Genomic DNA, 26,935 nt, shown 5'->3' with positions numbered 1-26,935 from the left:
TCAAAGGCAGTGTTTATTATAATCTATGTAATCTAATAATTTTATGCCATTTTAAGTCATCGCATTCTGACCCATCCACATGGTAAAATTATATAACAGGTAATTTTGATATTATACTAAAAACTATCAATATAAAAGGGCAAACTAACCTCCATGAGGATCTAATCTGTAAACAGGATCATACTGAGGATAAAGTGTATTCTGCAAATGAAATTTAGTGTACTGTATAACTCTTTCAATTACATCCTCAATATATACAGCTTTTGGCATATTAGGGGATGTCATAATGTTGATAGTTGTAAGACAGGCATCTGCTGATTTTGTAACTCTCTCCATAATCAGGTCTCTCCATAACCTTTCTTCTTCTTCAGTATCATTATTCTATAAAACAGCAGATTGTTATTGAAATAGAAATAAACACATTTATACCTTAAAATGTAAAAAAATAAATTATGATATATTTTATTTTAATGGGTGGAAAACATGGTAAGAATTTTGATCTGTGTATATTCTTTAAAGGACATTAGGAATGAAGTAAAAATCCTGATATTGCTTTGTTTCAACATAATATATACTGTTTCCTAATTTCACCACTAGATGACACTCCAATGACAAAGTTATAGTAATCTTCACCTGTGCACTTTATAAAGGTTTTAGCTAAAGACTATAATTACATACATATAAATAAGTTTGTATTTGGGGTGTAAACATTATGATAGTAAAAAAACTTTATAAATTCTGCTGCTGTGAGAACAAAGCAAAAATTAACAATAACAAAAGGTAGAGCCTTATTTAAAAGTTGTAAAATGTTACTGACTCAATCATTTCTAATATCTGTTTTTCAACAATGCTGTAATTTTGAAATTGAGATTAAAAACAATGAGTATGCATTTAACACAATTTATTTTCTAAAATGGATAATTCAACAACTGACTGAAGACCACATTTTAATTTACCTATCAGCAGCCTCCATTACAATTGTGAAGGGGTGGCTTTTAATCTTATAAAGTAAAAACCCTCTACCATATCCTTAGTTATGAAATATCAATTTTATATTCAAGAAATACTTTTATATGCATGCTATTCAAAGTTTATACATTGGAAAAGGAACAAATAAAAGCATATTATATGTAAAGCAGAGAGGGGTTTTCTAATTATTAATGCCTAAAAATTTGATTACTTTTTTCTAACTCTTCAGCTTTCTTTCATTTTACTGCTTACATACCTACTTAAAAATAAGATAAAGTAACTTTTCTTTGACATTAAAATTGCTGTTTGGAAGAATCAGTTAAGCAGGTTCATCATTGCGACTAAGTTTTTCAGGAATGAAAATAATTTCATTAAGACTGAATCAGCTAGCTCTCCAGAACTCTAGATTCTTGATGATATTTATTATAACTTCTTGCTAAAGTATTTTAAATAAAACTTATAGACCAAAGTTGGAGTATACTGCCATTATAGGTTTCTCTAAAACTTTTGTTTCTATGATTCAAAAACTAATTTAGAGAGGGCATTGGAAAAATATGGATATATTTAATAAGCCATTGAAATACCACCTGAGAGTATAATCCTACATTTTTAATTTCATGTACATCAGATCCTGTGGCTTCTGAAAACATCAAGAACATTTCCTTCATGAGATAAAATCGAGTGCATGTATGATACATAGTATGTATTTACATCTAATAATGGAAATATGCATATCAAAAGTGTTAAGAGTAGCTATTGATGGATGGGAATATGAACCTTCTGTGCTTTTTGTCTTGGAAAAATTTTAAAATAAATATACTATTTTTAAAATCAGACTTTTAAAAATAAAGAATATTCATTAATTCAAAACCTTCCCCAATTCTTATTTTTTATATCAAACACCTATAAACATCACTATTTCTATTCATTAATGAAAGAGACATCAAGATCAATTTGAGTGCACATATGATTTTGAATATCTGCTACAATGCCAGGAAAGCAGATCTCAGGCAATGGACTTGCACTCATAAATCATTATACCATGCTGCTACTGCTTTTGAGATAAACATCCTAAAATGTAATAACAGTTCCAGTTAACATTTATTGAGAATTTACAATGTACCAGACACTGTTGAGCACTTTACATGAATTAACTTATTTAATCCTTTCAACAACCATTTGAGCTAGGTATAAATATGGCATATAAGAATTGATGTTTTAGGATACATTAAAAAAATCAGCATAAGATTTCTAACTATTTTTTCCAAAGAAGGTCAAGAAAAAGAAGTACTACCTACAACCATTTCATAAATGGAACGACGTTTTAAACACAGTCATATACTTACACAAGAAAGAGCATAACAGAAGATTAAAGAACAGTCCTTTAAATTAAATGAATTTCCACCTGTCATTATTATTCTTATTTTACGTTAAAGCTGTGAGTTGACAATATGTAAAAAAGAACTCTGAATTGCTAAAAGTGCAACTCTAACAGCCATGTTAATGAATGTAACTAGTAAATGGTGGTAACAAGCTCAAATTAATGAAATTTGGAATTTTTCCTATAAATCAATGTTCCTATGGAAAAAATTAATCTTAACAATCGTAAGAGTAAAATTAACAATATGGCTCTTAAACTTACATGATTTAACAAAGTGGAAAGCTTTGACCCATCTTGAATATTCTTCTCCAAGATATTTAGGACTTTCACAGTTTTTTCAGTGGAAAGCTAAAATCGCAACATAAACTTTTATCCATGACTGGTAAAGTTATAAATTATTCAAAAAATATTCTATACAATTATCCCCTTTAGACTATGGAGTATATAACATTACCACCCTCTTGAAGAACAGAAAAGAAAACTTTCCAACTTAGATCCTCTACTCGTCTGAATTATGTAGAGAATTACTTGTTTTTGAAAGACAGAAGAGCAAGTACAGAATGGGCACATGCATGCTTCTAACTCAACTCTTACTATATAGCTAGTCAAGACTAAGTTTGCTCTAATGATGGGCCCTCTGCTTTTGTGCCAGTGATACTGAACATGCATGTGAAAAACACATAAGATTTCTGATTATAACATGGCTTCCATACTATAATGTTATTCAGATTTCTTAAAATCCAAGATAATATTTTCAATAACAGAAGCATAAAATTGTAAATAAGTTACAAATGTAAAATAACATTGCTTTATTTAGTAAAAATCTTTATTACTTTTACTATATCCTATTTCATTTGTTACAAAGATTCTATTTAAAAAAAATTAGTAGTCAATTTAGAGATTCTGCCAGGAAGCGACTGTTATTTATATTCTTTTGATTGAATAGGTCTCTTAGCCTCCTAGCATGCACCTAGAACTCTCAACCAAATCATTCAGAAGAGTCGAATGGGAGGATCAATAGAGTAACTGACTCAGGTATATTTTCATTATTCATTCTGGAGTATTGCTTTAGATATTTTCACAACATATTCAACTACTGAGACTTTTGGTAAACCTTTGATGTTTTGAAAATACTCAGCAAATTCACCTTTGAAATAGTTAGAATATTAGCTACATGTACTAGTAATTGTGGAATTTATGAATTAAAACCTAAGATTGGCATTGGCACTTTAGAAAACTGATGCCATATTCCTATGTACAAAATAAATCAATATATCCTCACTGCACACAGCAATATCAATGTAAATAGCACATTAATTCCTAGTTAGCTATGGGATCTCTCTCTATTTTATTTTGTTAATCCTCACTCGAGGATATTTTTTCATTGATTCTTAGAGAAAGTGGAAGGGAGGGGGAGAGATAAGAGAGAGAAACATCAATGCGAGAGAGACCCAACAATTGGTTGCCTTTTTGCACACGCCCCCAACTGGGGCTGAAGATTGAGCCTGCAACACAGGTATGTGCCTCTGACCAGAATCGAACCCAGGACCCTTCTGCAGTCTGTGGGCAGATGCTCTATCCACAGAGCCAAATCAGCTAGAGCTTGTCTCTCTCTTTAAAAATCAAACTCATGGGAACCCTTCTGCACTAATGGTGGGAATGTAAATTGGTACAGCCACTATGGAAAAGAATAGTGTTCCTCAATATATTAAAAACAGAACATGTGATCTAGCAATTATATATCTGAAGGAAGACACTAATTCAAAAAGATATCTGCACCTCCATGTTCATGGCAGCATTATTTATAGTAGCCAAGACATGGAAGCAACCCAAGTGTCCAATAATGAATGAATGAAGAAAATGTAGCATGTATGTACAATGGAATATTATTCAGCCATAAAAAAGAAGAAAATGTTGCCATTTGTGACAATTTGGATGGATCTTGAGGACATTATTTTAAGAGAAGTCAGACAGAGAAAGACAAATATTGTATGATCTCATTTATACGTGGAACGTAAAAAGCAACAACAAACAACTGAATTCACAGATACGGAGAACAGACCGATGGTTGTCAGAGGTGGGGGGTGAACAAAATGGGTGAAGGTGGTCAAGAGGTACTAATTTTCAGTTGCAAGATAAAAAATAAGTTCTGGGCCGTAACCGGTTTGGCTCAGTGGATAGAGCGTCGGCCTGCGGACTGAAAGGTCCCAGGTTCAATTCCGGTCAAGGGCATGTACCTTGGTTGCGGGCACATCTCCAGTAGGAGGTGTGCAGGAGGCAGCTGATCAATGTTTCTCTCTCATCGATGTTTCTAACTCTCTGTTCCTCTCCCTTCCACTCTGTAAAAAAATCAATAAAATGTATTTAAAAAAAAGTTCTGGGAATGTAATGTATAGTATGGTGACTCTAGTTAATAACACTGTATTGTACAGCTGATCCCTGAATATCATAAGTATTAGGGGTACCTATCCGCAGCACAGTCCAAATATGCGTATAACTTTTGACTACCCCAAAACTTAACTACAGTCAGCCCTTCACATCTGTGAATTTAACAAACTGGTTGAAAACAGTATTTTTGATCCAAGGTTGGGAATGTAAAAATACAATTTTTGATCCAAGGATACGAAACCTGACAATACCAAGGGCTGACTGTATTTACTGAAAAAAATCTGTTTAAAAGTGGACCCGTGCAGTTCAAACTAGTGTTGTTCAGTATCAACTGAATATATGAAAGTTGCTAAGGAGAACTTAAAGTTCTCATCACAAGGAAAAAACAACTGTAACTATGTATGATGATGGATGTTAACTGGATTTATGTTGTGATCATTTTGCAATATATACAAAAATCATGTATACCTGAAACTAACAGAATGTTAAATATCAATTATAACTCAATAAAAACATCAAATGTATGGTATTTATTATTTGGAATATAGGCGACAAATGAATAAAAAATGGTATTTTTATTCCATAAAAAATGAATAAAAAATGGAGAGCCTGATTAGGAGAGAGGATTTATTTAGAATTTATGTTTGCATAGCAATCATGCAGTAGTTTAGGGGGTAAATGGTGGCTCATGAAGATTACAGGAAGCAATTCCTTGATGCTGTTGTTGTTTGAAGTTATTATCAATGAAAAAAATATCCTGCTATTCCATGAGACTACTGAGCAACAAAGAGCTCCTAGGAAAGACAAATCACAGAAATTATTTTAAGGCCTAAAGCAATGACCCTATGGACCATAGCTTTACTCTTTCACCACTGTATATTATTAAAGCAAATATCAAAGGAAAATTTAGTGTATTTCTTCATTTAAATAATCCAAATTTTTGAGACATCGAAAAAATTAAAAAGTGAAGAAGTCCAGGCCAATGCCTCTTTCAATGCAATGATTTTCTTTAGAATATCTGTAGAATAGTCCTTGGATTCAAGTTGTTTTTTAAAGAAAAATTTCAGTTAGACTCTCAGAAAAGCAACCATGAATTTTCTTTGCATTATTATTTACTTTATGTAAACTATGCAATTTACATTGAACACTTTAACTTCAAACATCAGTTATTAACTAAATTCATAAATTTTGCTTTAGTGAGATACCTTATCCATTATACCCATTGCTTTAATTTTAGCAGATTCACTGCCGAGTTCATTAAGCTGATGTTTTCCTAAGAGTAGTTCCTGAGGAATTTCATCATCATCACCTGAAAAACCAAACCGAACAAATACAGCTTAGGTAACAGAAATAGCTCAAAATACTAAGCCTAACTTTTAAATAAAATTTTTGAACACCAAACACTTATAAAACAACAACCTAAGAGATCTCTGTAAACCTCAAGCAAACCCTGAATGAAAGAGGATAGTGATTAAAATTAGAGTTATAAGATGGGAAGAGGAGATAAGTTATCTTTACTACTTTGGATATACCCTCCACCAAGCTTTCTGCCCTAGTAGGTTAACCTGCACAGACTACATCAACAGTCTCCCATGCCCTCTGGCTTCTGTTTAGGTTCAGCCAGTGGGGTGCCCAGTCAGAAGAACAAAGAGAAGGAGAGTGAGTGAGGTCAGGGTATTTGTATTCGCGAATCCTTCCTTGCAAGGTCTCAAGCTGCCCATGTCCTCTGACCAAAAGGTTACCATATTTTGAAGGCAGCTCACTGTACAACTTGTTTTCCCCTACTGAGTAAGTTTTGGTAAATTCTCTTTACCCATATTTCTCTGGGTGTAGAGACAGTAACAGCTCCATGACTGTAAACCCTGGATTCTGGAAATATTCTGCCTCCACTTTTGTAATTAGTCTCTTTGTAAATAATTCCTTCTCAAATTTATCCTCATTTGAAAGTGCCCTATCTGTTGGGATCTTAAATGATATGGAAGACAATGGTTTCTCAACACAGAATTGGAAAGTTTTAAAAATGAAGAACTGATACTCTCAACAACAGGAAGATATATTAATAAAACTCAGGAAAGTAACTCTCACAAAACAAATACTTTTGAAGTAGAGGGTAATATACCTTTCAAGGCATTTTCAAATAGATAAACACACTGTAAGCAGTATTTTATAGAAATTTAACAGTTTTATAGAGTTATGATCTTTACATATTATTGTAAAACTAGAGGCCCAGTGCACGAATTTGTGCACTGATGGGATCCAGCTGGCCTGCCCCGATGGGGGCCATTGAGGGCGGGCTGGCTGGGGCAAGGGGCCGTGGGTGGTTTGCCCCGCTTGGGGGCGGGGTTGCAGGTGTTCCAGTCGTTCCACTATTTGGTCAATTTGTATATTACCATTTTATTATATAGGATATATAGGATGATTACATTATTCTATTGTATTCTAACTGGTTTACTATTCTATTTTCTATATTAGACTATGTATTACATCAGGTCATTGAATAACATCATTTTGTTAACATTTTTTTATAACATTAATAAGCAAAAACGATTGATTGCCGTCTGTGTCCACTGTCTGTGTGGAGTTTGCATGTTCTCCCCATATCTACATGGGTTTTCTCTGGGTACAACGGTTTCCTCCCACCTCCCAGGGATGTGCATGTTAGGTTAACTGGAGTGTCTAAATCGTCCCAGTCTGAGTGTTGGGGAATGTATGAGTGCATTAGGAATGGCATCCTGTCCAGGTGTGGTCCCACCTTGTGCCCTGAGGTGCTGGGATAGGCTCTAGCCACCCACAACCCCAAACTGGAATAAATGAGTTAGAAAACAATCATCTTGCTTTTTATTAATCTTTCTTAAATGTATGTATAACTCACATTTCAATGTTTAAAATAAAAGTGTTTTGGGTCTTTATTTAGAAATTTGGTGATGTTTTTGTGACTAGAAATGTGTCACAGGATTTTAACTCTTTTTCTATCAATTAGTCTATGATAAAATTGGCTTCATTATACACTGTTTCACTTGAAATCACAGTTTCCAAGAACCTACTGAGGACATTAAGTGAGGAGTTATGGTAGTTAAAGCCAAGGGCTGGGGCATTTATCTTTACTTCTCTAAAACTAAACATACTATTGACAAACAGTAAGGATTCAATAAATATTAGCTTTTAGGATAAATGATTAGAGGGGTTGGTTCCTTTTTTTGCATCTTTGCTCATATTAGCTTCCCTCCTTCTGTAGGGCCTATTCAAGTCTCATCTGCATAGACTTCCTTAATTACTCTAACTTGTGATAGCTGCACTCTCAGGATACTTAAAACATATTAATACTTAATTAATTTAATACTTGATTTTTATACTAAAGTTTTCAGTTTCTTGATAAAATAGACCAGACTCCACAACTAGATTTTAAGTTTCTTGAAAGCACAGATCATGCGTTTATATCCATTAATGTAACTGGCAGAAAGCTAGACACATAGGTAAATAAATATATTTCAAATTGATTTTATATATAGAGATAAATATACTTTAAAATTATTTTACCAAATGCAGTAAAATCCATATCTTCTAAATTATCCAAAATATTTTCTATTGAGGCTGTGAATCTCTTAAAAGTTGAAGAATCCATCATTTCTGTAACACAGGAATAGAAAAAGCTTATTATGTCCACATTCCAATTAGAAAATGGAAGTTGAAGAATATGAATGAAAACAAATGAACTAAAATGTTACCTTCAGGTGTTAGTTTTGGTTCATAAGCTTTCCTCTTCTTCTGTTTTTCTTTTTTCTTCATTTTTCTAGCAACTAAAATGAACAAAAAGAAATACTGAAATGCAGGAATGACAACTTAAAATATTTCTGTGTTTCTATTTTCTTCCATTAATTAAATATTTAAACAAGAATCACTGTCAATCCAAACTAAATTATATACTTTTGTCTTGATTAAAAATTAGGAGTTGTTAATTAAGTCATAGAAATATCAAATATTCTTCAAAGATAAAGCCCTAAATTTAAATTGGCTTATGTAAGAAATCCGTTGACACTGATGAATTACCCTCACTAAGGCTGGGAGGAGGAGAATAATCTTCCATGTCAGTATCAGATGGACTTCGGTTTCGATAACGACCACCACCTGAACTCCTTCTTCCTTCATGAGAGTGGCCACTTCTCCTATGATCCCCAGAGCTTCTTCTGTCACGCTCTTCATATTCCCAAGCTTTATCATCATCTTTTTTATGTCGTTTCCTAGAGGCTAGAAGCAAATCCCCATGACAAATAATTTACCTCATTTAAAAAGACTATTTAAATTTGTACTTTACAAATGAACCACATTGGGGGTTGGGGGGAATCTACATTGAATAGGACTATGAAATTCTGAGTCATTCTGTTTAACTAGAAATATAAATTAGAGTATAGAAATGATTAGCACTTATTTTAGCATTACCTATTTAGAGAAAGATTTTTACATAAACTCAGTTTGCTAATAAATATAGATATGAACGTTGTGAGAAACCACACTGCTCATTTCAAAGAAGTATTCAGTGTCAGTAAAGACAATATCTAAACTTTAGGATTAATTAAAGCGTGTAAAACAATCTTTATCTAGGATTTGGATGAAACACAGAAACACCTTAAAGCATTTAAATTTTTTATGGGGAGCAAGGTTTGGAGGAAAAGCAAACTTTTGAGAAAGTGTTACAGAATATGGGTAACTGTGTATACAATCAGTTAACAGCCAAGTTAGGCCCACAACTTAGCTATAAAAATTCCATAGACTTTGGTAACCTAACATCACAAGCCTATAGAGATAGAATAAATGTGTATAGTTGTACACACTCATATACAATGAATTCAGTTCTCCAGCAGTACACTTGCTTACGCCCAAGAAGAAAGCTTTTAAGCTTATGCACGCTACCTAAGCATATTTATGTATGCTAGTTTGAATCCTTTTCCCACCCTTCCAGAAGTTTGAGCATTCTGCTAAAATCACCAGTACTGAGAGAAGCTGTTAGGCAGAACTGGCAAACAGATTTTATCAGACATTTCATCTCTGATCAACTGGGAATAGCTGGCTAGAGCATTATGTTGAGAATAATTCTGAGCTCTGAGACAGCATCATATTTCAGTAAGAAAGACTGATTCAGAGGCAAGGTGGGGTGGGAAGAGATTAACCAAAGAACTTACATTCATATATGCATAACCCATGGACACAGATAATAGTGTGGTGAAGGCCTGGGGCAGGGGGTGGAGTGGAATGGAAGGGGTCAATGGAGGAAAACAGGGTACATGTGTACTACTTTTAACAATAAAGATAAATTTTAAAAAGAGAGGAAAAAAAACATGATTAGAAGTATCTGTTCACTGACTGCTGAAGGGCAGTATAAGTGACAAATATTTATCATACCTGCTCTAGGGTATAGCACCACCAAGTTAAAACCAAGATATAGAACTAATGTGTTCTACTTGGGATCATACACTGGCTATTGTAGTAAACATTTGTTGACAGTATCTTCTAGTCTGTTGATCTAAATTTGACACCCCTGCTTTCTTGTAACTGGCTTCTATGCTGGCTCCCTATCTATGATCAATACTCAAATAGTACTTAAGACAAAACTCTTGCTTGAGTTCTCTACCTGTACCCGTGTCCTTGTGTGAATAATCAATGTCTATATCCGGTGCTTAATAGAGGGTGGGGCAAAAGTAGATCTATAATTATGAGTATGCAAAATAAGAGTTTATTCTTGTGTTATTTGTTAATTACTATATTATTTTCTATATAAACAACTGCAAACCTACTTTTGCCCCACCCTGTAGAGAGGTACATAAAATATGACTTGTGAGTTTTCTACCCTCCCTTTCACATTTCATCTTTTCTCTCTTTAGCTTCTTATATTTCCCCTTCTCCTACCCCAGACCTTATATTTGTGCTGTGACTTCCAAATCTGTGTGACCTAACTTAAAATTCTTCCCCCTCTGCTTTAACTAAACTATTTCCTTAGTTTTAGATTTTTGGGAAACCAATTTGATTGAATTGCAATAAAACTTTGTTTCTAAAATTCTCTAAGTAGCATAAGCTTGTTACTTATGTTCATACTACATCTGTATTTTGTATTGCACTATATTTTCATTATAATGTTTTTCTTGTGGTATAATGACAATTTGGTTGTTTGTCAACTATCAATTAAAATCCTTTTATCAAAAAGTAAAATAAAATCAAATCTTTTTATCACTCACATCAGTGGCCCCAGAGTTGACTTTTATATATTAGTTGTACAGAAATAAACCAAGAAAAACAGGAATCTGTTCTAAGATCTCTTGAAAATCCCAGAGAAATTAAAGATCAGGTTCTCTAACTAATATTAGTTTTCAATATACTTGGGCATAAATATAATGGGATCCAGGGCTTTAAGATGAAACTATGTGCTCCCCTAAGATGAGACAATAGCTCTCATAATAGAAACAAGGAAAAGAATAATGGATACATTGATAACAAACATGAGGCATGTGTGGCTCACTCCCCTATTTTACACTTTGTGGGAACTTCTGATTATGCTGTCCTTTCTACTTAACTGTGAGGTAGCTTTAGAATTCTCATCAGCTTAATAATACAGGAAGCCACTCTCAATTAATGGGAGTTGACGTGCTATTTGAAATCAATCTGCAATTAAGGAACTTTTTCTTTAGCTATTCTCTTTAGGAATGACTGATGTGTTAGGGGGAGAGAGGAAGAATGAGGAGAGGCATGTATATAAAGGGGAGTGAGTCTCTGAGTCACTAGGTCTCCTTTCTCTTCTCTCTTTCCAGAGCATATGTTCCCAAATGATCAAAAAGTGTGATTACAAAAAAAAAATACTAACTTTAGCCACTGAAATATAAGGCATGTAAATACATCTCATGATAATACAAATAACAATTATACATATAATTAAATATGTCAGATTAACTTTGCTATATATTTTATTTCAATTTTAAAACTTTGATCAGATTTGTTCAGTATTCATAATCTATTGCTCATAGCTCAAGAGCTCACAATTTTAAGACGATCAGAGTAAATGAACATTGATTAAAAACTTTGGAGGAGGTGAAGGACTTCCATCAGCAATACACATTTAAAAATAGCAGCATGCATCTGTCCTTCCTGCCCTTGCTTGTCACACCTCAATCTATGGACACTAGGTGAAAAAGGCAGAACACACTGGTGGTCTTCCCACTTCTTTTGGTCATAATGACTAAGTCAGTTGGCACACAAGTGAAGATCTCCCAGTCTCTTTCCACTGAATGCCGTTTAAGTCAAACAAGGTTGCTGACCCCTCTTGGCTAGGCTCAATTCTCTTGCTCCAGAAGAAGGAAGATAGGGATAAAAGAGAAGAACTTTTTCAGTGGACCAGTAGGAAGACAGGCGAGGTATAGCAAGTCTAGTGCAAAGACAGGTGATCACAGTGTTGTAGAGAGGTAGCTGTGTAGTGAAGAAGCCAGCTCTGGAAAACAGTGAAACAAGGGAGGAATTCCAGGACACAGCTGGGCAAAAAGGAGAAGCCAGGTCCAAACCACACAGATAATCGGTAATGTGGCTAATCCATTCATAATTTAGTGATAGTATGGTTTTAAATATTTTTTCACCAGGCTATCTCCTACGTGTCCTTTAAGACTCAACTCAAGTGTCACCTCTTCCAGTAAGTGTATCCTGAACCCCCAGTATGATTTCTGATGCCAATCCAATGTGTTCCCACAGCACCCTGGATTTACTATTATCACTGTACTACAACTGTTTACACCTCCCCCCTCCCCATTAGAATGAAAGCTCTTCAAAGACGGGCTACATCTTATTTGTATTTTTATTCTTAGTGCTTAGCATATACCATAGTAGGAGCTCAATAAATGTTTGCTAAGTGCACATAGACACATACGTGTTATCTGACCACTAATTATAGACCACTAAGATTTTTTTTCTTGGTGCCAACTGATCTCATCTTTCACATATATTTTAAGTAAAAAGAAAAAATCCTACTATATTAAGAATTAAAATCACTATGCTCTTGCTAACCCAAAAAATTATAAATGAGACAAACACATCAATCTGCTTTTTAATTCTAAAGTAATAATAGTTATGTGATACTTACATTCAAAAGTTCCATCACTATCGTTATCTTCATCTGAACTGATTTCAGCATATTTTGGTTTTTCATTAACTGTGCTACGTTTGCGTTTATTCATTTTCACACGTTCACAAAGTGGCATGGTGGATTCAATTTCTGCCAGGAGTTCAGGGGGTAATTCTTTTAACACTGATTGATCTATACTACCTATTAATGAAAGTTAAGAAAAAGAGGTCAATCTGAAGATAAAAGAGAAATTTTAACTAAATTATCACAATGAAAATAAAATATAAGCATTTACAAAAATTTTCTAAGTCACTTTTGTACCTTAATAAAACCCATTTATATTTAAAACTAATCTTAATCCTAAACTGATAATGCAGTGTTTATACATTATTTCATTATATAACAACTTCAAAAACATGATAATAATAGGTAGCTATATCATTAATTTTTGATATAATGCCCTCTGAAAAAGCTTTCTGAAACTAGAGATCCACTGGCATTATCAAGTATATTTGTAGTAGAGGGTACATCTCACTTGGTAGTAGCCAGATTTGATTTATAGAGATCTGAAGCAGTTATTTTGAAAGTAATGCTACCCCTCAGTACATATGAGAAGAATTGGAGGACACTTATAATGTCATTCTCTTACTCTATGATCTTGGTGGCTATATATGGTGGCTAGGACAAGAGTTTTATATGCTTTTATCTATCAATGTCTATTTGAGAGGCATGATAATACCTTTAGTATTATGGAGAATTTCCTCAAACAGAAAATACAACATATGCATTTAATTGAAAATAATAGAAACATGAAAGGTAGGTTAAATAGAACAAAAATATTTTAAAATATAAATGTCTAGAACTGAAAATAATTCAAGTCTATTATGAAATACGTTCATATTTTCCCATGAAAGAATAAAGGCAGGATAAATATCAATATAATCCAATAAAAGCTATTAACATAATACTACCTAATCATACACATACATACACAAACACACCAACAGTTAGGAAGAAATTAATTATCATCCTGTCGAAAGCTAAAAAAATAAAAGTAAAAGCAAAATCTATTTTTGAGGACATGTTCTTAATGATTATTAAAGATGACAATTTTAACTTTACTTACCCATGTAAATCTTGAAATGCAAGTATAAAAATGATGTCTTGCCTGCTAAATTTTAGTGACTGGGAGCAAAGAGTACCATATTGGTTTATAGCGGGGAATATTAGTAATCATATAATCAATATTAATACTGTAACATTTAAATGACAATAGTGCTTATGTAAAGAATGAAAACAAATCATGACAAAAATAAATGGGTATTGATTAAAACAAGTTCAAAGCCCCAAGAATATACAATACTAATAATTTAAGAATATAAAACAAATTATTATTTTAAATGGAATCATTTTTTTTTTTTAATCCTCACCCGAGGATATTTCTTCCATTAATTTGTAGAGAGAATGAGAGGGAGGGAGGGATGGGGAGAGGGGAAGAGAGAGAAAGAGAGAGAGAGAGAAAACAATGACTGGTTGCCTCCCGCACCCACCCCAACTGGGACTAGGGATCGAACCGCAACCAAGATACATGCCCTTGACTGGGAATCAAACTTGAGACCCATCAGTCTACAAGTTGACGCTCTAACCAGCCAGGGCTACAAGATTATTAAATTAAGAAGGCATCATAAGAGTTAAGAAGTCCCAAAGTCACTGATTTGATAACAAAGAGTTTTGTTTTGTTTTGAAATGGGAAAACACTCCTGAGATTAAAATAAACCACTTCAGTTAATGAACTCTTTGGAACTAAAGCTTCAGATAATGGAAACCAGTCATGTTCAGAAATAAACCAAGAAAACTCACATAAACCTCAATTTTATAAGCCATAATAAACATCTTAGGCAGGCATACTGTAGTTCAGTGACAATTCTTTCAATAACCTACCCATATTACAGAGGAGCAGCATCAAATAAATCTTTAACTCAGGACCAAAAAAATATTCAGCAGTGCAGGTTATCAATCTGACCCTCTTGTGACCCCTGAGTTAACATGGTTTGAAGACACATATTTTTTGGTGTTAACGGTCCCTAAATGGCAAGCCAACTTCCTTATTTGAAGCCACTGATAGGAAGAGCATCCAAGGAGTATAATCTGCTGAAGACATATCCCTGAAAAGGGGTAGCATTTATGTGACAGAAACAAAAGGAGGCTACATGAAGAGAAACTGAAAGAATATGGGGTTCAACGAGGGCAGGACAGTGAATGCTCCTTCCACAGAGAATCGAAGGTTATCTAACCTGATGGCAGAACTCGGGGTACAGAGGAACACGGTGCACTTCGGATTAAAATCCACACTGAATGTAGGAACATGGGAGATCGGTACTAAGAGTGTTGAGGTCACAAAACACTGATCTCAGAGGAAGAACTCTGACATGTATATTTTCGCAATTATTTGGAAAAAGCAACAGCAAACTAGGAGAAAGGAGACATCACTTTCTAGTACTAAGGCTCCTTGGTGGAGTAAAAATGAAGGAGCTGAAATTCATATATTCTACAACAGATGTTAACAGGGTAATAAAAGGGGGATATGTTTATATTTGAGGAGATGGAGGTTTAATTAAAAAAAAAGAGGATCAGGTAGATTAACATCTTCTGGAAGAAAAGGATCAGGAAATACATAATTTACTTTTTTTTTGATGGTTTAGGACAGTGGTTCTCAACCTTCGTAATGCCGCCACCCTTTAATACAGTTCCTCATGTTGTGGTGACCCCCAACCATAAAATTATTTTCGTTGCTACTTTATAACTGTAATTTTGCTACTGTTATGAATAGTAATGTAAATATCTGATATGCAGGACGTATTTTCATTGTTACAAATTGAACATAATTAAAGCATAGTGATTAATCACAAAAACAATATGTAATTATATATGTGTTTTCTGGTGGTCTTAGGCGACCCCTGTGAAAGGGTCGTTCGACCCCCCAAAGGGGTCGCGACCCACAGGTTGAGAACCACTGGTTTAGGATAAATGGAAGTGATGAATAATGAGATAATAATTTAATATAAAGTTGCCTTACTTTTGGTAAAGAGGCAGAAACCCCAGGTACTGGCTAGAAGCCAAATAATCTTTGTTCAGAATTACAAACATTTTTTAAAATTTTTTTTAAAAAAAGGAAGAGTAGCAGTTATTCATCTGGGGCAAGGGAAGGGTGATCAAGGTCAAATAAATTTTCAGTTATTCTCTTTTTGATACACTTTGAGAAATACTCCTGTAATAAATGCAAAGAACCACTATATAATCACTACATACTGTTATAACCTAAGAACTGGCAAGTTTCCTTTTTAATTTTAGCCAGCAATTTTCAAGTTGTGGGTTTTGACCCCTTAGTAACTTGTGAAATCAGTTTTGTGGGTCTTGACCAATAGTTGTGTTTACAATGAAAGTGAGAATGCCAGTGTTTTATTTGAAGTAAGGGTAGGTAATATGTTTGTATGTGTGTTATTAGATCACGACATGCATTTTATTTCTTATCTTAGGTCACAATAAAATATTTTGGAGTCTTTTAAGTTTTATGGTTGCCACCTCTCTCAAAGTAGGAGAGTCAATTCACATAGAAAAAGCTTATCTAGCTTAATCTAACCCAATAATGCGTGGGCTAAGCCTAATGTTTTTTAAGCTTAAGTTCAATTAAAGATAAATAATAATTTGAGTAATATACTCAAAATTAATCAAATTGATTTTACTCATTATTAAGTTGACAGAATACTTTGTATCAGATAGCTTAATTATCTATGGCTATAATTCTGATATAAAAGCTGCCAATGTTAGCTCTGAAGCCCTGAAAAACCTTGGATTACTCAGAAATTACTCTTTTATTTATTTCTAATGTAAATTTTTCTAAAAAGCCCTGTAACCACCGTTTGTTTTTTTTTTTAAACAAGACAACTTCTTGATTCATGATCACTGTTAAAAAGCTCAAATTTTCCATGATGCTTTATACTAAAATACCTTTAAGGAGTTAACTGCTATGCATAAAACTGACTGCGACAATATGAAATGATTTAGGCTTTGCTTCTGAGTTCCACTTTTAATTTGCTGAAATGAATACACCCAGACTTTGCTAACAGCGTAGACCAAGCATGTCAAACTCAAAGGCTAACACGGGCCAAATAAACAAGGTTTAGGTTTTTGTGGGCCGCAAAAAAACAAAAGCTTTAATTTTCATAGAAACGTAGGTTTATTTCAATAGAAACATGCTGAATACAAAGGGCTGAAATAAATGTGATCGTTAACATAAAATAATAGAACATTTTAATAAAAAGTAATATTTTTTCTTGAACATTAACTTACCAGACACTGAATAACTGCACAAATAAGCGTAACGCAAACAAACCTATTTTTCTTGTTCTCCGAAAGAGAAATATTTCCTGTTGCGCACACCAAACAAGTCAGTCCGAGACTAATGACGTGGCAATCGGCTGCTAAAATATCCTCTGCTAGTATTAGTGGAGAGAAATGGTGCGCCTGCGCATAAGGCGCGTAGGTGCGTAAGGGAAATGAATGCAACACGATTATAGAATCAGTCATTAGCGAACGTTGTAGTTTGTTATTAATAATTATGTATAATAGGATATTGTAAAAATTAAGTCACAAAATTTTAATTAAAATGTTTCTTACATATTGCTATATTGGCTGGGCCACAAAAATAATCGTGCAAGGCTGCAAGTTTGACATGCTTGGTGTAGACAAAATAACACAGAGCAAATGGTGTTCAAACCCTTTAATCTCATTGATACTATTCGTGGAAATTTCTCCACAGGACATTTACAGAAAACAAAAAAACTCTATGAAGAAAGCTGTTTAGATCAGTTTTACCTACTGTAACATCAAAATGTCCAACAACTGGGGTACAGAGTAAGAGAGTACATGACATTAAGGATAATTATAAACTAAGTTGATAAAGAGATAGTAAATGTAAAGAAAACAGAATGCAAAATGATAGGTTTACCATGTTACATCTATGTATTTGTAACAGGAGTTAAAAGAAATGTAAATGCTATCCTAACTTAAATGATGAATTTTCCTGTCCTAGCTAGTTTGGCTCAATGGATAGAGCCTCGGCCTATGGAGTGAAGGGTGTCCTGGTTTCGATTCTGGTCAAGGGAACATGCCTAGGTTGCGGACTCGATCCCCAGTAGCGGGTGAGCAGGAGGCAGCTGATCAATGATTCTCTCTCATCATTGATGTTTCCTATCTTTCCCTTCCTCTCTGAAATCAATAAAAATGTTTAAAAAATGAATTTTCCTAAAGAAATACAAGATAAATTTTAGGAAAACAAGAAAAAGGTCAATGATTATGTTTGGGGGATTAATGGGTTTTCAACAGAGATGAGGTGGAATGATGTGGAAGGAGTGGAGGACGCAGGACAGGAGCAAAGAATTAGGAGCTGGTAGCCAGGAGGAATACTAAGTTTGGGGTAGTTTGAGTAGTCTGCTCTGGACAGAATAAACATTTAATAGGGAGAAGAATAGGTAAGCTGGAAAATTAGGTAAGGCTTCATATATTAGCCTTTTTGAGGAGTGACAGAATCAGAATGTGCTTCAGAAATGTTACTTTAACAATAATATGAGATGGGGTGGAAGGGGGCAACATTAGAAGGAAAACCTTCTGATGTGAAAGTTATAGGAGAACAGTATTATGAATTTAACAGTTTTTGAAAAGTTCTAATGTCACTATTAAGTACTAACCATATCAAACTAGGAAGAAATATATTTTAGAGGCAATGTAAGTCTGTTATATATTTATATTTAATATATTAGTTATATGTTAATAACTAATATATAGCCCTACGACATATAAGTAAGTATGCACAAATATTAAATATCCTGCTAAAATATCACATTTGGCTAATTTCATACTTCATTGATAAATACTAGATAAGAATGAGAAAAATAAGATTAGATTTGGCTTTTTATATGCACATACTTAATGGAGCCCTAGCAGGTTTGGTTCAGTGGCTAGAGCAGTGGTTCTCAACCTTCTGGCCCTTTAAATACAGTTCCTCATGTTGTGACCCAACCATAAAATTATTTTGTTGCTACTTCATAATTGTAATGTTGCTACTGTTATGAATCGTAATGTAAATATCTGATATGCAGGATGGTCTTAGGCGACCTCTGTGAAAGGGTCGTTTGACCGCCAAAGGGGTCGCAACCCACAGGTTGAGAACGCTGGGCTAGAGCATTGGCACGTGGACTGAAGGATCCTGGGTTCGATTCTGGTCAAGGCCACCTATCTTGGTTGCAGGCTCTATCTCAGCCCTGGTCAGGGTACATGGGGAAGGCAACCGATTGACAATTGACTGGTCACTCTCACATCGATGTTTCTCTCTCTGTCTCTCCCCCTCTCTTCCACTCTAAAAGTCAATGGAAAAATATCCTTTGGTGAGGATTAACAACAACAACAACAATAACAACAACAAAAGGTTACTTAATGGAAGTAGGAAATGCAAATTTCAGATCTTATTTGCTTCACAATAAACAATCTAGTTATATCAACCTATATAAAACTTTGACTTTATATCTATATCAGGCTCAGCAAACCACAGCCTGTGGGTCAAATTTGCCCCACCACTTGTCTTTGTACACAAAGTTTTATTAGAACACAGTGACAAGTATTTACACATTGTCTATGTTTGCTTTTGTAACTACAATGTCAGAGACAAGTGGCCCATAAAGCCTAAAATATTTGGGCCTTTACAGAAAAATCTTGCTGACTCTCTATATCATGTCATAATTTATTCAAAATGAAACAAAGTGCCACCCACCTATATATAACTATATAGCCTACATATGTATATTCTGTACAGTTCAGGTCATTGCAAATTGGTTTATTTAATGAAGACAAAATACCAAGGTGTTGGTTTATAACAAGTGAAAAAACACCATTACAAATGAAACAGGCAAAAGAAAAGATATTAAGAAATACCTGGTTTTAAGTACCACAGTTTTGATATTAACATAGCACTTTCATCAATGTACAGCTAGCAAATCACTATGAGAAAGAACTATAAAAAGAAACATGCTTTTTAGAAAGTCTATTATGTAAATGATAATTTTCTACTTAATACAGAAAGCAGGGATCAAATGATCCTTTCCTTGACAAATATACACAGTGAGAAAAAAATAAAGGTGGAAGCACAACCTAATTTTACACCTCAAGGAATTAAAAAAAAAAACTAAGCCCAAAGTTAGTAGAAGTAAGGAAATAATAAAGATCAGAGCATAAATAAATGAAATAGAATAAAAAAAAGAAAAGATTAATGAACTCATTTGTTTTTTAAAAAAGATAAAATAAAATAGAAAGGTGAAAGATCTGTACACTGAACACTATAAGACACCGATGAAAGAAACTGAAGACACAAATAAATAGATACTTCATGCTCATGAATTGAAAGTATTGTTAAAATGTCCATACTACCCAAAGCAATTTATAGATTCCATTCTATCCCAATAAAAGTTCAAGGCATTTTTTTCCCACAGAAATAAACAAAAAATCCTAAGATTTGTATAGAATCACAAAATGGCCAAAGCAATCTTGAGGGGGTGAGGGGGAACAAAGCTGGGAGCATCACACTTGCTGATTTCAAACTATATTACAAAGCTGTAGTTATCAACAGTATGGTACTGACATAAAAGCAGACATATGGACCAGAATAAGCCCAGATGTAGACCCACATATAAATGATCAGTTAATTTCCAAAAAAGGAGTCAAGAATATTCAGTGGGGAAAGGATAGTCACTTCAATAAATGGTGTTGGAGAACTGGACAGCCATATGTAAAAGAATAAAACTGAATCACTATTTTACACCACACACAAAAATCAACTCAAAGTAGATTAAAGACTTCAAAGTATGACCTGAAACCATAAAACTCCTAAAAGAAAACATAGGCAGTAAGATACTTGACAATGATTTTTTGGATTTGACACCAAAAGCAAAGACAACAAAAACATTCAGGGAAATGCAAATCAAAACCATGAGATAGCACCTCACACTGTTATAATCTACACTAATAAAAGAGAAACATACAAATTGGTGTCACTCTGCTACGCCCACCAGCCAATCAGAGTGACTATGCAAATTAACTCAACAAAGATGGCGGTTAATTTGCATATGTAGGTGCAGAGCGAAGACTGAAGGCTCCAGCTGGAGTGAAGAGTGAAGAATGAAGACTGAAGACTCGCTGCGGCCAGACCAAAGGCCTGGGTCCCGGGTGCCGGAGGAAAACCGGTGCCGGCAGGCAGGGGAAGGAAGGCCTATTGCACGAATCTCTTCGTGCAACAAGCCTCTAGTGGCTATTATAAAAAAGACAGTAAATAACAAATGTTTGCAAGGATGTGGAAAAAATGGAACCCCAGTGCATGGTTTGTGGGAATGTAAACTGGTATAGCCACTATAGAAAGTGGTATAAAGGTTCCGCAGAAAAAACAAAAACAAAATAAAACTACCATATGATCAAGTAATTCCACTTCTGAGTATATATCTGAAGAAAACAAAATCACTAAAGAGATACCTGCACTCCCATGGTCATTGCACCATGGCTCAGTGGTTGACCTATGAACCAGGAGGTCACGGTTTGAGTCCTGGTCAGGGCACACGCCTGGGTTGTGGGCTTGATCCCTAGTGTGGGGAGTGCAGGAGGCAGCCAAACAATGATTCTCTCGCATCATTGATATTTCTATTTCTCCCTTCCTTTCCGAAATCAATAAAAATATATTAAACAAACAAAAAAGTTGTTAAGAAAACAAATCTTAAAAATTATTGTCATAAGAAAAAATATAGCTACTGAACATTAACTAATCTTATTTGGTAATCATTTCACAATACACACACATACCAAAAATTATTTTATACACTTTAATAAATGTTACATGTTAATTATATCTCAATAAAACTGAAAATAAATGGTGACAGCAGCAGCTTCAAATATATAATAAAGTATATATACATAAAACTAATTTTCAAAAATTATTTTATTAAATTCAATTAAAATTGGATGACTATTTTTTTATATTAAAAGAAATGGACAGGGGACTTGGAAAATGGCGACCAGCAGGAAGGTAGGGAGGGAGAGACTGTGAGAGCGCAAGGAAGTGATAGAGGAGTGTGTGGACGTGTGTGGTGTGTGTGTATGAGCTAGGGACAGTTAGATTCTGCAGGTCTTCTAAGGGGCTGCTAAACCGGGCAGTCTTAGGCGGCGGAGCCCCGCTCCTCGCGCGGACACTCCTGGGCGGCCAGCACAGGCACAGCGACCACGCCATCTTGGGAAACAGAGCTGCTTGAGACTAGGATCCTGGCCTCAGCACCACCCAGTCTGATCTCAGACACATACCAGGACCCTGCAGCCACTGGGGACAGAGACCTGTGACCACAGCTACAGACCTGCGGACACCAAAAGTTCAGAGATCCCCGTGGCAGATCCGTGAGTAACAGAGCCCATCCCCCCTTCCCGCAGGCTCACGGGCAGCACCAGAGTAACTAAGTGATAGACCCACCCCTTGCTGGGGCCTCAGCGCTGCAGGAACTTTGGCCTGGAAGTGCGCGAGCACCTTGGAACTGATCCTTCGCGCACTGCGGGCTTCGGAGCTCTGGGCTGGGAGCAAACGCGCGAACGGGAATTTGTCCGCTAGCTAGCACAGGCCCAGGGACCCCGTTTCTTGGGGCAGGAGTCAGCACCAAGCACCAGTGACTTGACTGTGTTTCTTATCACCTGTGCCTGAGATCCTGATTCCCTGTGCATTCATACTAAGAGCCAGTGAATCCAATTCCTGGTGCAAGGGCACACAGGGACCCTGATTCTCAAGGCGAGGTCGCGCGAAGCAACAGAGACTCTGATACTGGTCTCTTGGGGAACTCTGACTCCTGGCGCATGCTAGGGGGCTCTGGTTTTCAACACGGTGCAGGCAGGGTCCCTGATTCTAAGGGCACGTACGAGGCCACATTGAGCGCTGGCAACACTGACTCAGAGCGAGCCTGGTTCCCACCAACCAACAACAACCACACATCTTAGTGTCAGAGCTCTTCAGTGACACTAGGGTGGTGGGAGGCTCCCACTGCACACGGCCCAGGCCCACGCAACTCGACCTTTGAACCATCGGGAGATAATCAGAATGAAGAAACGACACAACACCCAGAGGAAAGACAATGAAGAATCACAAAGAAAGGAAATTAATGAAGTTGAAGCATGCAACACGACAGAAAAAGAATTCAGAATAATGGTTGTACAATTCATTCACCGGATGGATGAGAAAATCAACAACCTATGCAAGAATCAGGAAGAAATGAAAAGTGATATAGCTACAATCAAAAACACCATGGAAAGTTTCAACAGCAGACTAGAAGAAGCAGAGGACCGAATTAGTGAGTTAGATGATAAGGCAGAGAAACAAGCTCAATCTGAACAGCAACTGGAGAAAAAAATTAAAAAACAGGAAGAGAGCCTAAGGGAGCTTCGGGACAACATGAAACGAAGTAACATACGCATAATAGGGCTGCAAGAAGGACAGGAAGAGCAGCAAGGATTAGAAAATCTATTTGAAGAAATAATGACAGAAAACTTCCCAGATATGGGGAAGAAAAAAGTTACACAAGTACAGAGAGTCCCAGGCAAGATGAACCCCAAAAGACCCACACCAAGACACATCATAATAACGATGGCAAATGTACAGGACAAAGAGAGAATCTTAAAGGCTGCAAGAGAGAAACAGAGAGTTACCTACAAAGGATCCCCCATCAGATTATCAAACGATTTCTCAACAGAAACACATCAGGCCAGAAAAGAATGGATAGAAATTTACAAAGTGATGCAAAGCAAAGGACTGAATCCAAGAATACTCTACCCAGCAAGGCTATCATTCAAAATTGAAGGGGAAATAAGAAGCTTCACAGACAAAAAAAGGCTAAGGGAGTTTATCATCACCAAGCCAGCAATGCAAGAAATGATGAAGGGACTGGTGTAAAAAGAAGAAATAAAAAGCCCAGAAAGAAAACAGCCACAAAGAAATAGAAATGGCTACAAACAAGTACCTTTCAATAATAACTTTAAACGTAAATGGACTAAATGGCCCAATCAAAAGACATCAAGTGGCTGAATGGATAAAAAAACATGACCCATACATTTGCTGTCTACAAGAGACCCACCTCATTAGAAGGGACTCACACAGACTGAAAGTGAAGGGAAGGAAAAATATCTTTCAGGCAAATGGAAATGAAAAAAAAGCTGGGGTAACAATACTTATATCGGACAAAATAGACCTCAAAGTGAAGGCCATAATAAGAGATAAGGAAGGCCACTTCATAATACTAAAGGGATCAATACAACAAGAGAATATAACCCTGATAAACATATATGCACCCAATGCAGGAGCACCCACATACATAAGAAAACTCCTGGAAGATATCAGGGGGAGAGATCGACAACAATGCAATCATAGTAGGGGACTTTAATACACCACTGACATCACTGGATAAATCCGCCAGACAAAAAATCAGCGAAGAAACAGCAATCCTAAATGACTCACTAGATCAGATGGACTTAATTGACATCTTCAGAACACTTCACCCCAAAGCCACAAAATATACATTCTTCTCAAGTGCTCATGGGACATATTCAAAAATAGACCACATATTGGGTCACAAACAAAGTCTCCCCAAATTCAAGAAGATTGAAATCATACCAAGCATCTTCTCAGACCACGAAGGCATAATATTAGAAATAAACTACAATAAAAACAACTCAAAATACTCAAACACTTGGAAGCTGAATAGCATGTTATTAAATATTGATTGGGTTACCAATGAGATCAAAGAAGAAATTAAAAACATCCTGGAATCTAATGACAATGAAAACACAACAATCCAAAACCTTTGGGACACAATGTAAGCAGTCCTGAGAGGGAAGTTTATAGCTCTACAGCCCTACCTCAACAAACAAGAAAAAATGGTAGTAAATCATCTAAATCTACAGCTCAAAGAATTAGAAAGAGAGCAACAAGAAAAGCCCAGAGTGAGCAGAAGGAAGGAGATAATAAAGATTAGAGCAGAAATAAATGACAGAGAGACCAAAAAAACAATACAGAAAATCAATGAAACCAAGAGCTGGTTCTTTGAAAGGATAAACAAGATTGACAAACCTCTAGCCAGGCTCACCAAGAAGCAAAGAGAGAGGACCCAAATAAACAAAATCAGAAATGATAGAGGCGAAATAACAACAGACCCCACAGAAATACAAATGATTGTTAAAAAAATACTATGAACAACTTTACTCCAACAAACTAGACAACCTGGAGGAAATGGACATATTTCTAGAAAAATACAACATTCCAAAACTTAATCAGGAAGAATCTAAAAATCTCAACAGGCCAATAACTATGGAAGAAATTGAAGCAGTCATCAAAAAGCTTCCAGCAAACAAAAGCCCAGGACCAGACGGCTTCACAGGGGAGTTTTACCAAACATTCAAGGAAGAACTAAAACCTATCCTCCTCAGACTACTACAAAAAATCCAAGAGGAAGGAACACTTCCAAGCTCATTCTATGAAGCCAGCATCACCCTAATACCAAAACCAGGTAAAGACAACACAATGAAAGAATTACAGGCCAATATCCCTCATGAACATAGATGCCAAAATCCTCAACAAAATCTTAGCAAATCGGATCCAGCAGTACATCAGAAAGATCATACACCATGACCAAGTAGGATTTATCCCAGGGATGCAAGGATGGTACAATATCTGCAAATCAATAAACGTGATACATTACATAAACAAATTGAAGGAAAAAAACCACATAGTCATATCAATTGATGCAGAAAAAGCGTTTGACAAAATTCAACACCCATTTTTGATAAAAACTCTCAGCAAGGTGGGAATAGAAGGATCATACCTCAACATAATAAAAGCCATATATGACAAACCCACAGCCAACATCATACTCAATGGACATAAACTAACACCATTTCCCCTAAGAACAGGAACAAGACAGGGATGCCCACTCTCACCACTTCTGTTCGACATAGTACTGGAAGTATTAGCCATTGCAATTAGAGAAGAAGAAGAAATAAAAGGCATCCAAATTGGAAAAGAAGAAGTAAAACTGTCCTTATTTGCAGATGACATGATATTATACTTAAAAAACCCTAAAGACTCCATCAAAAAACTATTAGACTTAATAAAAGAATTCGGCAATGTAGCCGGATACAGAATTAATGCCAAGAAATCTATGGCATTTCTATACACCCATAGTGAACTTGCAGAAAGAGAGACTAAAAAAGCAATCCCATTTACCATCGCACCAAAAAAATTAAGCTACCTAGGAATAAACTAAAGAGGTAAAAGACCTCTACTCAGAAAACTATAGGACGTTGAAAAAAGAGATAGAGGAAGACATAAAGAGATGGAAGAACATACCATGTTCTTGGATTGGTAGAATCAACATCATTAAAATGTCCATACCACCCAAAGCAATCTATAAATTCAACGCACTTCCCATTAAAATACCAACGGCATATTTCACAGACCTAGAACAAACTCTCCAAAAATTCATCTGGAATAAAAAACGACCCCGAATAGCTGCAGCGATCCTGAGAAAGAACAAAGTAGGTGGGATCTCAATACCAGATATCAAGCTGTATTACAAAGCCACTGTTCTCAAAACTGCCTGGTACTGGCACAAGAACAGACATATAGATCAATGGAATCGAATAGAGAGCCCAGAAATCAGCCCCAACCAATATGCTCAATTAATATTTGACAAAGGAGGCAAGAACATACAATGGAGTCAAGATAGTCTCTTCAATAAATGGTGTTGGGAAAATTGGACAGATACATGCAAAAAAATGAAACTAGACCACCAACTTACACCATACACAAAAATAAACTCAAAATGGATAAAGGACTTAAATATACGACGGGAAACCATAAAAATACTAGAAGAATCCAAAGGCAACAAAATCTCAGACATATGCCGAAGCAATTTCTTCACCGATACAGATCCTAGGACATTGGAAACTAAAGAGAAAATAAACAAATGGGACTACATCAA

At 35.5% G+C, this 26,935-nt stretch overlaps 1 protein-coding gene across 6 annotated transcripts in view; it reads right to left on the bottom strand.

The window, feature by feature from the left end:
- NIPBL (NIPBL, cohesin loading factor) overlaps nucleotides 1-26,935 on the bottom strand; it is a 123,259-nt gene that overhangs the window by 56,316 nt on the left and 40,008 nt on the right. For 4 of the 6 annotated variants that reach the window (XM_023755012.1, XM_023755008.1, XM_023755013.1 and 1 more), the window contains 7 exons: nucleotides 12,852-13,034; nucleotides 8,786-8,983; nucleotides 8,464-8,535; nucleotides 8,276-8,365; nucleotides 5,944-6,047; nucleotides 2,612-2,698; nucleotides 150-381 (listed from right to left, as the gene is read on the bottom strand). In XM_023755012.1, coding sequence (XP_023610780.1) covers nucleotides 150-381; nucleotides 2,612-2,698; nucleotides 5,944-6,047; nucleotides 8,276-8,365; nucleotides 8,464-8,535; nucleotides 8,786-8,983; nucleotides 12,852-13,034 — 966 coding nt within the window. The remainder of the gene's footprint in view (nucleotides 1-149; nucleotides 382-2,611; nucleotides 2,699-5,943; nucleotides 6,048-8,275; nucleotides 8,366-8,463; nucleotides 8,536-8,785; nucleotides 8,984-12,851; nucleotides 13,035-26,935) is intronic. The other 2 variants (XM_023755010.1, XM_023755011.1) reach the window with 2 other exon arrangements.

Source organism: Myotis lucifugus, unplaced genomic scaffold (assembly GCF_000147115.1).
Source record: "Myotis lucifugus unplaced genomic scaffold, Myoluc2.0 scaffold_68, whole genome shotgun sequence".
Lineage (NCBI taxonomy): Eukaryota > Metazoa > Chordata > Mammalia > Chiroptera > Vespertilionidae > Myotis > Myotis lucifugus.
The sequence above is the reverse complement of the archived record's forward strand: the minus strand, read 5'-3'. Positions and strand labels throughout refer to the sequence as shown.